This window comes from Oryctolagus cuniculus, chromosome 19 (assembly GCF_051225735.1).
Source record: "Oryctolagus cuniculus isolate XC-2025 breed Fujian yellow rabbit chromosome 19, ASM5122573v1, whole genome shotgun sequence".
Lineage (NCBI taxonomy): Eukaryota > Metazoa > Chordata > Mammalia > Lagomorpha > Leporidae > Oryctolagus > Oryctolagus cuniculus.
This window is the reverse complement of record NC_142885.1, coordinates 72169415-72186166: the sequence shown is the minus strand read 5'-3', so window position 1 is coordinate 72186166 and position 16752 is coordinate 72169415. Positions and strand designations below refer to the sequence as shown.

The 16752-nt window shown below is 39.4% G+C and overlaps 1 protein-coding gene across 1 annotated transcript in view; it reads left to right on the top strand.

Annotated features, from left to right (window-relative positions):
• Positions 1-2215: 2215 nt before the first annotated feature.
• LOC103347436 (uncharacterized) overlaps positions 2216-16752 on the top strand; it is a 61612-nt gene continuing 47075 nt past the window's right edge. The window contains exons 1-3 of the mRNA XM_089320840.1: positions 2216-2458; positions 3819-3980; positions 6093-6202. Coding sequence (XP_089176966.1) covers positions 2216-2458; positions 3819-3980; positions 6093-6202 — 515 coding nt within the window. The remainder of the gene's footprint in view (positions 2459-3818; positions 3981-6092; positions 6203-16752) is intronic.

Here is a 16752-nt window from a genome sequence, read left to right as displayed (position 1 = left end):
TAAATATGAATTTATTGTGGTACTGTAACTTCTAAAATATTTATTTTGAAAAAATTACAGGAGGGGGAGAGATTCCAATTGCTGGCTACCTCCCAAGATGGCCACAGTGGCCAGCACAGGGCTAGGCAGAAGATGGAACTAGGGCCTTCATTTGGGTCTCTCACATGGGTGGCAGGGACCCAAGCACTTGTAACATCTTACACTGTTTTCCAAGGCCAGTAGCAGGGAGGTAGGTGGAAATGGAGAAGCCAGGGCATGAACTGTCACTCTTAAGAGATGCCAGCATCACAGGCAGTGGCTCAACACATTGCACCTGTATACTGGCTCCCAGTGTTGCATTTTTAAAAAGACGTTTATCTGAAAGGCAAAGTTACAGAGGCAGAGGCGGGGGGTGGGGGGGAGAGAGATTTACGGTATCATAGTAAATATTCTTATGGAAGAAATAGTGATTATGTAATTTATCTCATGTGTGTGACCACTTGTAAAAGGCATATTTCAAAGGCAGCATTTCAGAGAAAAAGAGAAAGAGACAAAGAAAGGGATCTTCCGTCCATTGATTTATTCCTAAAATAGAAGCAATGGCCAGCCTGCCTGATCAAAGCTAAGACAATGGAGCTTTAAGTAGTTTTCCCAAATGTGTTGCTGTAGCTTGAGCGCTTGGGCCCCACTTCGCTGCTTTCCCAGATGGAGTAGCAGGAATCTGGATGAAGAACAGAATACCCAGGACTTGAATCAGCATTACAATATGAGATGACTGCATGGCAACTAACCATACTGCCACATAACACATGCCCCTGTAAACATTTTTCTGACTACTTATTTCTTTTAGTATTTGTGTAGAAGCTCACCTGATCACTCTGATCACATCTGGGCTACTCATTGGCCTGCAATCAACTGACAACTTGACTATTCATACATGACCAAGAGTAGGGACACCAGTTATGTAAAATGAATCAAGCTATATGTTCATGTGTAACTGAAGCAAACATTGACAAAAGTTGACATCCAAGAATTGGGTGAATTTAACAATTTAATTGTGTATTTGGTTTCTTCCTTCTTCATTTGAAAATGGTAGGTGTATGAGTTCTAGGTAGAGGTGGCATTGTTTTATGACTGTGTATCTATCCCAGAGGCTACTACATGAGATGGAGAACTGGAATGAAATGTACTACTGGGGGAGGAGAACTAGGTGTAGGCTCTCTTGGGTCAAATGAATGAGAGATAAAGTTGCTTTCGTCAAGGATGCCAAGAGTAAGAAGCCTGTTGAATATTCTATTACCAAGTCCCCAAAGATGTAAGTAGCATCAATCACGTCTAAGATGAGCAATTTGAAAATCACCAAATTTTGATTTGCTTGCCCAATAGAGTCATCTTGTTTTCTCTGACTCACCACTATGATCTCATATATGAAGTGATAATGTACTCCATGAACTGAAGTGTGATAAAACTTTTCTAGAGAAACCTTGCCCATTAGTTAATCAGATTATATCTCAGCTATGCAGGTGAAAATGGAAGGTACTTGGTAAGTGAGTTTATAGGATGAAAAATTAATGCAACTTATTGAGAAAGTGTGCACAGCTGCATAGGAGACACTTTAACGTCAGCTATTTTTGCTTTGAAAAGCAGCTGTTGGTCAGCACTGACTTTGCTGATGTTGCTGACTAGTCAAAATGATTTGGTTTACTTGGCCAGGGATTAGAATGAAAAGGCAATGGAGGATCATCCCATGCAACCAAGGGTTGTGACTTGATGCTGCCAGCCCTCTTGAGTGAAGCTGTGTCAGAAATGACAGAGTTCTGATGTGAGATACTTGGCAATGCATGTCATTCAAAATGGTGGAGGAAACCTCAAGACGTAGAAACCCTACTTTGAAAGCATGTGGTTATGAATATTTGGAAAGATATCTGACCCATGAGCCTACTGATTACGGTTGACATCAGGATATTTGTACCTCAGCATACCAAGCACTTCCTAATATGATACAACAGGCTGTGGTTGGCTCTCAAGGAAGTACTCCCACAGTGTGAATTGAACCCAAGTCTGTTCAGGTTCTAGGTTTCACTAATTCCTAAGTGGTGGGGAATGAGAATGCATTCTTAGCACACGAATATATGTTTTGAAACAAATTTCAGAATATAGACCTTTCTATGCAACAGCTGACTCATTTTTTTACTAGCCAATTCAGGAAATGTACAGTCATCTAGAAATGGTAGAAATGAGGTTCCATGAATGGAACTCTGCATCTAACCATCTCACTTCTTCCACAGATTCTCACATAAAGCTTACTCAAAAACAGCATTCCACTAAAAAGAGGCTATGTCGGCATGTCTTAGGCAGAAACCACAACAAGTTGGTACCAGCACCAGCACCTGATCTGCCCATATCCCAGCAAGCACCACTATTTGGGTCCCCCCTGCAAGATGTGTGCAAAAATGACAAGCTGCCAAAGCCAATTTTGGTAAGTCTCAGTTTAGTGTTCTATGGCCCAATGTTGTTGAGCGTACTTGGTGAGGTAATGTGTCCTCAAATGGAGAAATCATGAGAGAGCTGCTGGCTTTGTGTGACAAATTTTGTCCACACTGCACATCGAATAGTCTGATTTAGTTATTGACCTGTGAAGAGGCAAAGATAACAGATAGAAACAGACTCTGTATTACTGGCATCAGCAAATACCACACACACCTGTGCAGAGAAATTAGAATGTGCTCTGGATGTCTGAGTCTAAGTCCACTTCCCCTTCACATTCTCTTGCTGGTTTCTTCAGAAGTTGAACTCTCTGCTCAGCTGAAGTCTTCTTTCATTTCCTCTTAGTGTAGGATACTCACTTGGACAACTTATCGTATCTCACATGTATTTCTTTCCCTCTGAAGTGCTTCAACTCAAAAATTCACCCTCCAGTATGTATCCATCTTTCCATCCTAACACATCCTGTAAAATGAAATATACGGATTTGGGTCTGTGTAACTGAGAATTATATTAAAGCTTCCAGTGATAACATTTTGTGAGCGTCCATTATCTCTGCCAGCTAAACATGCAGTCTAGAGAATTTTACTCTGTATTCAAGGAACTTCACCAGTTTAGATACTCGGTATATATCACACTAGATTTAGCTCTTTCACAAAAAGTGTAGGGGGCATCTACGTGTGTCGTCATCCACATCTCACCAAATGAATAAAGTGAAGCTTTAGTGTTCTGTTCTGTCTAGTGTCACTGATTAAATGAGTGGACAATGCCTTGGGTCGTCTTATTATGATGCTTATTCCTCTTCTGCACTAGACATGAAGATAGAGCAGTAGCAGATGAAATATTGGCGAGCAGGGAATGCATTCAAAGAAGGCTTCCGCAAGATGACAGGTGTAAGCCTAGTTTAAAAAGAGAATTGAAACTATAGGAGGATAGAGATGAAGTGTATAGTCACCAGCAAGATAACAAATTTGGAAATGCAGTTAGCACAAAGATGCTGCACTTAGGGATAATCACTGATATTTGAGAAGATTGAGCACAGAACGATAATTTACAAGAGGATGATCCAATAGCAGTTTTCCAGCAGAGAATTTGGATTGTAAAGTATAAAATTCCCAGAAAGAGCCGTATTGTAAGATCTACACCTCAGTTGTTTTTTGTGGTATATCAGATATGAATATGAATGGTTGGTGTTCCAAAATGTAGAGATATAACAAAATAAAATTTTTCAGTGTTGATGTCATTATGTGCCTGCAGACCTGAAACCTCACCAATGCTGTAACAGGATACACTGGCTTTCTGTGCTTATGGATATGAAATGTCATATAATATCATTTCTTCCATTTTACTCATAGGATATGCTTTTCATAATTGATCAAAAAGGTCCTGCCACAAAGGCCATCTTCAGCAAATGTGCCACCTTTAAAGACCGTCTAGCTCTAAAGGAGAAATTAAATTCCAGAGAGTGTGTCGACTGGGAAAACGCATGCCCTATTGTGGTAGCAACTGTCTTGAAGGTAGGGGAAGTACTGACATCATCCATGCATGGTATGGAAGCCCAGTGTTGCATTATTTTCACCAAGTTTATCCCAAGCCATGAATAGGCATAAAGAATTCAGATTCTGAAAAACATGACACAAACTGCACGTTAAGTGAAGACAGTCTCCAGGCTGTTCAAAACTTCATAGTTTACATTTGCTTTGAGTTCAGAGACTTCGCTCTCCTTCCCACTCTATGGGAAATACTGTAGCATTGTTAATACTATTCACAAAACAATGCCAAAACATACCCTTCTCCATGAAGAATGGTGACCCAAAGCAGCATCTTTTATCTGATGACTTTACCCTGTTTTTCTAGCACATGTCCATCTTCAAACAAAGCAAAACAAAACACTTATCAAGAATTTGAATACTGTTAGAGAAGATTTCTATGGCAAGCACACAATTTCCTAATATGAATCAGCAACAGCCAAAAGGCACATCTGAATGTCCACTTGTTTCTTCATCATGCTTTCCTTTGTCTCTTACTCCTTCATATTCAAAGTCGTTTGAGTTGTTCCAGCAGTTGTGCCTTCCTCCATGTTTACTACCTCTGGAATGCTGGCCCAGTTATGACTGTGTTCACCACACAGCCCACTGCAAGGAATACTGAGAAATTTACTGCCACCACAACTTGATTTGGAAGTCAAACTATGAATGCAAATGCGGTGGATACAATTAGTCTGATACTGCAAGCATTCAATGGATCCATGAAAAACAAATGTGTTTGGAAATAAAAGAGCTAAGCCAAATATATGCAGGTGCATATCCATAAGGGGAAGTAGTAGAACATAGAAAGAATGTAATCCATCAGTTTTAGTATTTAATAATAGCTGTGAACCTATACATGTTTCTGAAAATTCCTTGAGATTTGGACACGGGCTTCCCTATCTCCGAATTCCCCTTTTTCTGTCAGATAAGTTGCACATGTTCAGTAATGATTGGTAACTGATCACACGTTATATACCATAATAAAAACAACAAAGTGAGTGTTGGCCTCAGAAAGGTATGTTCATAAAATTAGATTGATATTCAAGTCAGGTTCAAGACTATTCCTCTGAAGACTTTGCAATCTGGGCCTTTATACTACCATGTCAAACGCTGGGGAATTCTTCTAGGTTGTAAAAGCTATAGGATCAGTACCACAATGATTTTTTTCATTGAATAATCTATTTGCATAGTGCAAATAGATTTGGCAGTTTTTGCTTGGGTTGTGTTCTGAGTCCACCAATGGCTCAAAATCATGGGACCAGAAAATTAGAAAGAAGATGGGATGCCACCTCATGTGAGTTTAGTACACATTAGCCAAAGATGTTCCCAGGCCTGCCTAAATGCAGAGCCAATCAGAGGTTTAGCACTTCTCTTCTCCAAACTCATAGCATGTTCCATGGTACAAAAACTGATGCCTGTCTCCTACAGGAGGTTGTTGCACACCAATAATGTAGTGAATACCACTTACTGATTCCAGCAAAGCGTGTAAAAAATAACTTGTAGCCACGTATGGAAAATTCGGTAACATACGAAAGAAATTTCTATGTAAAACTGAACAGAATTTCTAAAAAGGAACGAAGGCTGAGTTTGCTGTGGAAGTTTCTTCCCTTGCGCACACAGCTCAAGGTAGAGGGCTGAACCCTCACTTCTGTATTAGTAGAAATGCATGAGAGGGGGTATTACTTGATTTGAACCATTCCTGTTAAGAACTAACATGTCATGACCTGAAATGAACAGGTAAAATGTGTGCACTCCATTTCATGTCAAGAAAACAACAGAAGCAAGAATGGTGTATCATGAGATCTTATAACTCTGTACTAGTTTCCTCAATCGTACATAAAAAGGGAGTGTCAGATATGAGAGGAGACTGTTTTTCAGAGTCGCTGCTGTCCACACCCTGATTTTATGCTGATGCATTTCATCAAGAAATTCAAGCTCATGCTGCTATATCTTGAAATTGGTGGAGAGTTGTAGCCAAGCTCTGTGTAAATCAGTTTGGGTAGCACTGAAGCAGTTGAGGATTAAACGTCACTGTTTAATTTTTAGGATGCTAACACATGCATGTTCCATGAGAATAATACATGTTTTTATCTATAAAAGGATTTACTTCAAAACATACCTGGAAGCATACTTACAGTCAATTTCTATGAAAAATTCATTGGTGTTCTGGATGAAGGAAATGAGGAAGCCAAGATAGCCATGAGTAAGAGGTAAAGATGTGATACTTATTCTTTTCCGTATGCCACAAAAGTACAAGCAACATTCTCTCAGCAAAGTATCAGCTTGAAATTTACCCTTTTATCCACTTACATTATCACCAATGTCAGCACTTTGATTTTGTCACACGTGTGGACACCAATTTAGAAAGAAATGCATTCCTTGCTACTGCCATTCAGCTTTTGTTTCTCTCTTAACATCCTGAATCTTTGTACACATCCTGAATATATGACACTGATACAGGAGTAAATCCATTGGTTTTTTTAAACATTTATTTTATTTCCTTGAAAGAGTTACAGAGAGAGGTAGAGACAGAGGAAGGAGAGAGGCCTTCCATCCGCTGGTTCACTCCCGGAGCTGAGTTGATTCTAAGCAAGGAGCAAGGGAGCTTTTTCCAGGTCTACCATGTGGGCACAGTGTCCCAAAAACTTGGGCCATCCTCACTGCGTCCCCATGCACATTAGCAAGGAACTGGATGGGACATGGGGCAGCCAGGACCCAAACCAGAGCCAGTATTGGATGCAGGCACTGCAGGCTAGGCTTTAACCCTTTGTGCACAGCCCCGGCCCCAGTAAATCCATTGGTAGAGGACAAATCAGCTGGTGATTTTTGTTTAATGGTGCCAAATAGATAGTGAACCAGAGAAGTCTACAGGTGATCAAGAATTGAATTCAACAAAACATTTTCCTAGGAATTCATACCTGGCTTGTCACTCAAGATAAATGAAGAGCTTTTATCTCTTGTCACAAAGCAGCATTCTTGTGCTACTGCTTTATAAATCAGAAGAGTGCATTGTTTCCACTTCTGTTTTCATTCAGTAGGCTTTATAATTGGCCACATTCTAAAGTGGAAGAATGTTTCAAGTATGCTTCTGTTAACTTAGATATGAATAATATTTGCTGTGTTGAACACAGGATGTAATAAAAGTCACACAATCACAATTGATCATAATGAAAGGACTAAGAGTCAAAGGGAGCACATAAACAAGTCTAGCACCTGCTAACACTAACCGATAGAATAAATAAAGGGGAGAGTGATCCAACATGGGAAGTGAGATATTCAGCAGACTCATAGAATGGCAGATGTCCTAAATAGCACTCTGGCCTCAGAATCAGCCCTAAAGGCATTCGGATCTGACCGAAAAGCCCATGAGAGTATTTCAGGCATGGAAAGCCAAGACACTCTGGCAAAAGATCTCTGCGAGTGGAAAGAACAGGTCATCAAAGAAGGAGGTACCTTTCTCTGAAGGGAGGAGAGAACCTCCACTTTGACTATGACCTTGTCTAAACAACATAAGAATCGGAGAACTCAAGGGGCTTCCATAGCCTTGGAAACTCATGACTGGAGCATAGGGAGATTACTGATGCCATAGACAGGAGTGTCAATTGGTAAAGTCAACAACAGGAGTCACTGTGCACTTACTCCTCATGTAGGATCTCTGTCCTTAATGTGCTGTGTATTGAGATTTAATGCTATAACGAGTACCCAAACAATATATTTCACTTTGTGTTTCTATGTGGGTGCAAACTGTTGAAATCTTTACTTAATGTATACTAAACTGACCCTCTGTAAAAAAAAAAAAAATAAATTATCAATTCCCAACTTGACTCTCACTGGGATTAAACATGACAATAGGTCTGATCTGATTTCATCATCATTTAAAAAAATCATCTATTATTTTTCATTTTATGTTTCTGTGTGGGAGCAAACTGTTGAAATCCTTACTTAATGTATACTAAGCTGATCTTCTGTATATTGAGATAATCGAAAATGAATCTTGATGTGAATGGAAGGGGAGAGGGTGTGGGAAAGGGGAGGGTAGTGGGTGGGAGGGACGGTATGTGGGGCAAGCCATTGTAATCCATAAATCGTACTTTGGAAATTTATATTCATTAAATAAAAGTTAAAAAAATGTAAAAAAAAAGTCACACAAAATATTTCAAAGATAATTTGGTACATTTTCTCCACTATTTTTGTTGTATTTTACCAATGGTATAGAAGATTTTTTTCCTGTTTGAGAGGAAAATATCCTGAGTTAAAATTCTTGCTTTAATAATGCCTTTTTCTGTTTTCAGGCTTTTAGCACAGCTGCCCAAACCAAACGTTCATCTCCTGCAATCTCTCTTTCGCTGTTTACACAAGATTTCACAGAAATCACCCTCGAAGGAGATGACAAGTTCTAACTTGGCATGGTGCATTACCCCAAGTCTTCTATGGCCACCAGTTGCCAGCATCCTAGATATAGCAATGGAATGGGAGAAAAAGGTAATTTTTATTTCCTATGGAGTACAGTCTCCACTTTCATCCTAAAATTTAGTATCTTAGTTCTGATGGAGTATTTGCTAATTGCACGTGTTAGGTACTCCTCTGCAGAGGCAGCTATTTATCCTTTGTTGCAGTTACGGGTGGGTGAGGCATTAGGTAGGACTTTGGGAGCAGGGAGTCATTTCATTCCTATGAAAGATCAGAACACCAGATTGAAGATATCACAGAGGGGAAGGTGAAACGATGTGATAGAAATTAATTTGGACAAAACAAGTTTTAAATTTGAGTCTCATCTGATATTTAACAATCATTCCAGGCCAAGCTTTGATCATATAATAATTTCAGTAGTTACAATACCAAAGGAGCTGAGTGAAATTGCTTAGTAGGCCTGGAAAATGAGGACACATGCTATGAACTTTCTGTGCTAATTGTGATTCAGAATAATAATGGGTTCATCTCTGCCGTTGGGATGTGTAATTGGGAGCTTCTATATGCCAAATAGGACATTAGCCTTTCCCCAAGCTGATCTGGAAAGCAAGGCTGGGGTGATGTATGACAGTGTGCAAAGACACACTATCAGAAATTTCTGTCTCCACAGCCTACTTTCTTTTTTCATAAAGATTTATTATATTATTTATATGAAAGTCAGAGTTATACAGAGAGAGAAGGAGAGGCAGAGACAGAGAGAGACAGAGAGAGACAGAGAGAGAGAGAGGTCTTCCATCTGCTAGTTTACTCCCCAATTGGCTGCAATGGCCAGAGCTGCGCCATTCTGATGCCAGGAGCCAGGAGCTTCTTCCAGGTCTCCCACGCAGATGCAGGAGCCCAAGGACTTGGCCATCCTCTACTGATTTCCCAGGCCATAGCAGAGAGCTGGATCTGAATTGGAACAGCCAGGCCTCGAGCCAGCACCCATTTGGGATGCCGGCACTGCAGGTGGCAGCTTACCTGCTATGCCACAGCACCAGCCCCTCCAACAGCCTACTTTCTTGTCAGAAGAACACACTGAGATACCCTGCTCCACATGTTGACAACACTTTACACAGGAAGTGAATTTTCCAAATGTGTATCTACTGGGTCCTCTACAAATTTTAGAACAAGAATACACATCTTCATTGCAATTATCCTAGGGAATGTTAATTGAATTAAAATATTTCTAAATGTACTGTCATTGAAATAAAATGCTAAAAGCTAGTTAAGCCATAAATAATAATGTTAATGCATTGACTAGAAGTACTTAAAGATTTGTCCCCTAAAACTCAAAGAATCTGACATTATTTCATATAGAAAATAGGTTTATGTATTTTATGACAGCTCTGAATTTTTCTCTTCTGATTTTCAAATTTTTGTAAGACCCAAGATTCATATACAAAATATGATTTCTCTTGATGCCAAAGTAGACCTACATCAACCACTTTTTGCTCTTTTTTTCAGGTTGCTCTTGTACAATTCTTGCTTGACCACTGTTCTGAGATTTTTGGAGACAGCATCACTTCCACCATCAGAGATCACCCAAAACATAGGGACCACTACCAGAAAGTTTCGGGTACCATGATTCATTTAAGTGCCTTTGATGGCAACTAGATGGACATACTGGTGGGATCATGAATGATGTTCACACAGTGTCTACCTGGGAGACCAGGGCATGTCTAAAGGACCACAGTGAGGGGCCCAGGGAGCAGTATGTTCCCTCATCACAAGCTGGCCTCAGGTTTCAAACTTACACCTGTGAAGTGATGGAAATGTAAGGCGAGGCCCAGATTTCAGGAGCATTAAGAGACTTCATAGTCAACGTGATCCATGTTAAACATAAGAGTGGGAATAAGAGAGGGAAGGGATGTATAATTTGGGACATGCTCAAGCTGACTTGCCCCAAATGGTAGAGTTAGAAACATAGCAGGGGATTCCAATTCAATCCCATCAAGGTGGCATGTACCAATGCCATCTCACTAGTCCAAGTGATCAATTTCCATTCACAATTGATCATAATTAGGACTAAGAATCAGAGAGATCACATAATCATGACTAGTGTCTGAAAATACTAACCGATAGAACGAAAAAGGGAGAGAATGATCCAACATGGGAAACGAGATACACAGCAGACTCATAGAATGGCAGATGTCCTAAACAGCACTCTGGCCTCAGAATCAGCCCTAACAACATTCGGATCCGGCTGAAAAGCCCATGAGAGTATTTCAGGCATGGAAAGCCAAGACACTCTGGCAAAAAAAAAAAAATGACCTAAATGAAAGGTCTCTGTGAGTGAGATCCCAGTGGAAAGAACAGGTCATCAAAGAAGGAGGTACCTTTCTCTGAAGGGAGGAGAGAACTTCCACTTTGACTATGACCTTGTCTAAATAAGATAAGAGTCGGTGAACTCAAAAGACTTCCATAGCCTTGGCAGCTCATGACTAGAGCCTAGGGTGATTACTGATGCCATAAACAAGAGTGTCAATTTGTAAAGTCAACAACAGGAGTCACTGTGTACTTACTCCTCATGTAGGATCTCTGCCCTTAATATGCTATACATTGAGATTTAATGCTATAACTAGTACTCAAACAGTATTTTTCACTTTATGTTTCTGTGTGGGTACAAACTGTTGAAATCTTTACTTAATGTATGCTAAACGGATTTTCTGTATATAAAGAGAATTGAAAATGAATCTTGATGTGAATGGAAGGGGAGAGGGAGTGGGAAAGGGGAGGGTTGCGGGTGGGAGGGAAGTTATTGGGGGAAAAGCCATTGTAATACATAAGCTGTACTTTGGAAATTTATATTCATTAAAAAAAAGATATTGGAGGTGATCCAAATGTCTAGTAAATTAGTTGAGTAAACTAAGGTAGAGTCAATGATACCTCTTTGTAGTCAGTATTACACTATAAAGATGCACCACTAATTAAACAAAATCAATTTTTAAAATAATACATAATTTTTGAACAATCATGTAAAATAAATGTTAATGAGTGAATATTTTGGTTCATACTCATGGTTGGCTGGTTAGGATTACAAGTGAATTTTATTTTCTTATGTTTACTTATTTGTGTCTTCTGTCTTTTGTTTAATTAATATGTACCACTTGTATGCACTAGCTCTTTTTAAAAAGCACATTAAAATAAATGTATAACTTGTACTGACAAAGAGACTTCATAGTCTATGATATAGTAGCTGGATCCTTTCTCACGTAAGTTTAAGGGAACCCTACCACTTGAGTGTACTCCAGAAAGCAGCTCTATGTATGGAATTTAAGCCTGAGTTTATTTTCTTAATTATTCGGATAAAAGAGTTGGGGCTGGCATTGTGGTACAATGAGTTAGCTGCTACTGTGACACCAGTATCCCAGTGCAAGTTCAAGTCTCAGCTACTTAACTTCCAGTCCGACTCCCTGCTGATGTCACTGGAAGTCAGCAAATGATGAAACAAGTTCTTCAGCCTCTGCACCCTTGTCGGAGATCAGTGTAGATTTCTGGATCCTGGCTTTGCTTAACCCGGCATTAACTATTGCAATCAATAGTGGAGTAAGACAGTTGATGGGAAAAAGTTCTCTCTGTCTCTTTCTCTCTCTGCCTTTCACGTAAATAAGTAAATAATCAAGAAAATGGACCCAGAGAGACAGACACTGGTGAGCAAATCTTGTTTGCTGGTTCGTACCCACAATAACTGCAGTTCTGGGGCCTAAGCTGGGCCAAAGTAATGAGGGAAAGTAATCCTCTTCTCCTGTTTACATGGCAGCAAACCAGCTCCTGAAACCAACACTTATATTTAAGTTAATTTTGTTAGAAAAATAATTGAAGTTGAATTGAAGGAGACTTACTATGAATATATGTGATTATGAATTTTAACTTTATTTGCATACAAAATGCCTTTTATCTTTTGAAAAGTGTGACTCAGGAGCTCACTGATTATAGCAATACTAAGCACCTCTCACTGCAGTAAAACAGGCTGTGGCTAGCACTGTCCAGGAAGTACACCCACAGTAAGAACTGAACTCAACACTGTTCAGGCTCTAGGTTTCACTACCATTTCATCAAAGGCATAGAAGTAGAATACATCCACACTACATGAGTGCTTTGAACAAATTTCAGGGTCCAGGCCTTTCTATGTAACACTGACTCACGGTCTTTTTTTTTTTTTTTTTCTAGCCATTTCAGGAAACATGGAGTCATCTGGAAATGCTGAGGGTCTGCCTCCTTCTTCAGATCCACACCAGAAGCCAACTCAGAAACGGCGTTCCGTTAAAAAGTGGCTGTCTGAGCATATCAGGGGCAGAAAACACAGCAAGGTGGCACCAGAAACTTCTACGCCCACATACCAGCAAGCAAAGATATTTGGATCAATTCTACAAGATGTTTGCAAAGATGACAAGCTGCCAAAGCCAATTCTGGTAAATCCCCACTCGATCCTCTACGGCCCAGTATTGTTGAGTGTACTTAGTGAGGTGCTATCTCTTCACCCCTATATATCCTCAAATGGAGAAGTCATGAGAAAGCTGCTAGCTTTGGGTGACAAACTTTGCCCACACTATTCACTGAATGTATCTTAGTTCTTGCCCTGTGGAGAGACAAACACAACAGACAGAAACAGACTGTGTCTACAGCACTGGCATCAGCAAACACCACATACACCTACGCAGAAAATCAGAATAGGCTTGGGTTTCTGATTCTCGGTGAGGCCATTTCCCCTTCCCATTCTCCTGTCGGCCTCTTCAGAAGCTGAACACTGCACAACTCACATTTTCTTTCCTTTCCTCTTAATGTAGGATACTCACTCTGACAACTCATCATATCTCACCTCTATTTCCTTTATCTCTCAAGTGTTTCAATACAAAAATTCACTCTTTAGCATGTATTCATCCTTTCCTTGTGACACATCCTGTCACATGAAGCCTACAGCTTTGGACCTTTATAACAGAATGATTAAGTTTGCAGTGGTAACATCTGCTGAGTGTCCGTTATCTGTGCCAGCTCACATGTAGAGAATTTTAGTCTATGTGTGAAGAAATTTTTCGGCATGGTATAAGTTGCCATATTCACAGAAAATGTAGGGAGTGTCTATGTGTTTCATCATGCACACCTTACTAAACAATGAAGACTTAACGTTCCGTTGTATTTAGGTCACTGATGTAAAGGGTGGCATAATATATGGACAAGGCCTTTGGTTGTGTTATTCTGATTCTTATTCTATTTCTGTACTGGACATGAAGATAGTGCAATAGGAAATGAAAGGCTGATGGGAAGGGAATACAATCAATGAAGGCCTCATCAAGGTGTCGAGTTTTAGTTTAAAAAGAGAATTGGAAGTATAGGAAGGTAGGGATGAGGTATGTAGTAACCATAAGGATAGTAAACTGGGAATTGCATCTAGCACAAATATGCCCACACTTGGGGACTGTGATTGATATTTGTGAAGAAAACACAGAATGGAAAATTACAAGATGATTCTGTAGAGGCCTTGATGCAGAGAACTTGAATTTTAGATCTCAAACATCCTGAAAAGAACACTAGTGTGAAATGAGGCATCTAAGATATTTTACTCTGTGAATATCAGATACGAATATGGGTTACTGCTGTTCCAAAATGTATTCAGAGACACAAAAATGGAAATTCTAGTGTTGGTTTCATTATGTGCCTCTAGACTTGAAAGTTCACGTATTTTAGCTATCTATCTTAACAGAAGTATACTTCCACTCCGGGCTTATGACTATGAAAGGTCATATAATATCATTTCTTTCATTTTACCCACAGGATATGCTTTTCATAATTGATCGAAAAGGTCCTGCCACAAAGGCCATCTTCAGCAAATGTGCCAACTTTAAAGACTGTCTAGCCTTAAAGGAGAAATTAAATGCTGGAGAGCGGGTTGACCGGGAAAACGCATGCCCTATTGTGGTAGCAACTGTCTTCAAGGTAGGGAAGGTAGTGGCACCATGTGGCAGATCACGTTCTTCAAGGTTGCCCCCAGCCAACAATAGGCTTAAAAATTCGGATTCTGAAAAACATGACACAAACAGCACATCGAATGTAGCCACTCTCAATGCTATTCAATATCACATGAACCACATATGCCTTCTTTTATTTCAGAGACTTCACTTTCCTTCTATCTCAGTGCACTGTATAAGAAAATCATAGCATTAATACTATTCACAATGTCAAAACATACCCTTCTCCATGAGAAAATATGACCTAAATTATCATGCATTTGATGATTTTCACCTTAACAAATGTCTATTTTCCAAAAGAAGGACCTAATCAAGCATTTGAAAACTGCTGGAGAAGTTTTCTGTGGCAATCCCACAATTACCTAAAGTGAATAAACAAGTGCCCAAGGGGATCATCAACATTTCCCTTTATTTCCTCTCTATGTCTTTGTCTCTCATGCCTTCACATTTAAGGTGGTATGAGTCATTGAATATTTGTGTCTTCCTTTACTTTTAACACCTCTGGAATGGTTGTTCCCTTGTTACTGTGTCTATCACAAAACTCACATTACTGAATGTAGAGTAATTACACCACAGGCCTTGACTTGTAAATTAGACTGTGCATGCAGGTGTAATAGAAACAATTAGTTTGAGATTCTGAACATTCAAGTAACCTCTATGAAAAATAAATCCATTTGGAAATGAAAGAATTCAGACATTTGCAGGTACATTTCCACAAGGGGAAATAGTAAAACATAGAAAAATCAAATCTATCCATCTTGCTGCTCAGTAATAGCTGTCAACCTAGAGATGGTATTGAAAATTGCATGAGGTTGAGACACTGGAGCTTCTCTAGTCCCGAATTCCTATTTGTCACCAGATGATTGTCACTGGTTCTGAAATATTTGTAATTGGCCATACTATATGCACATAATATGAACAACAAATTGAGTTTTGCCCTCAGAAAGGTATGCTCATAAAATGGACTTAATTTCCCAACAGACTCCAAGTTATCCCTCTGAAAACTTTGCACCCCGACCCTTGATAAAACCATGTCAAATAACAAGGGAGTTATTCTAGACTAGGAAAATTACAGGATCAATACCACAATGATTCTTCCACTAAATCATCTATTTGTATATCACACATAACTTTTGTGTCTTATGCTTGTGTTGTGTTCTGGGTACACTACACTGCTCTGCCAATGGTTCAATAACATGGAATCCAGGAAAGCAGTGAGTAGATAAGATGCAACTACATTTGAGTCTGGCACATATGTGCCAAAAGTGCCCCCAGGCCTGCCAAAATCTCAGAGCCAGCCAGAGATTTAGGACTTCGCTTCTCCAAATGTTGGCATATTCCATGGTATCAAAGTGAATACGTATTTCTCCTTCTGAAGATTATCCCACACCAATGATATATTAGATAAAAGGATTAGGATTGTGTCCCTTCTCTTCACTGTACTATTATACTCCTCTATTTATGACAAAGAGTAGATCTTAAATATTAAAATGAGAAAGTCATTTTACTATAAATAAAGTCACTGAAGTACTTTGAAACATTCCTACACCTGACCGCTACTCACCCACCATAATTATGGTTTCACTGATCAAGACTAGAATAAGCTATCTGTATTCCTCCAGGTGATTTTAGAATGCAGCATGGGCTATATGATTATCTCAATAGATGCAGAGAAAGCATTCAATAAAATTCAACACCCTTTCATGATGAAAACTCTAAGCAAAGTGGGTATAGAAAGAACATTCCTCAATACAATCAAAGCAATCTATGAAAAACCCACAGCCAGCATCCTATTGAATGGGGAAAAGTTGGAAGCATTTCCACTGAGATCTGGTACCAGACAGGGATGCCCACTCTCACCACTGCTATTCAATATAGTTCTGGAAGTTTTAGCCAGAGCCATTAGGCAAGAAAAAGAAATTAAAGGGATACAAATTGGGAAGGAAGAACTCAAACTATCCCTCGTTGCAGATGATATGATTCTTTACTTAGGGGATCCAAAGAACTCTACTAAGAGACTACTGGAACTCATAGAAGAGTTTGGAAAAGTAGCAGGATATAAAATCAATGCACAAAAATCAACAGCCTTTGTATACACAGGCAATGCCACAGCTGAGAAAGAGCTGCTAAGATCAATACCATTCACAATAGCCACAAAAACAATCAAATACCTTGGAATAAACTTAACCAAGGACGTTAAAGATCTCTACGATGAGAATTACAAAACCTTAAAAAAAGAAATAGAAGAGGATACCAAAAAATGGAAAAATCTTTCATGCTCATGGATTGGAAGAATCAATATCATCAAAAAGTCCATTCTCCCAAAAGCAATTTGTAGATTC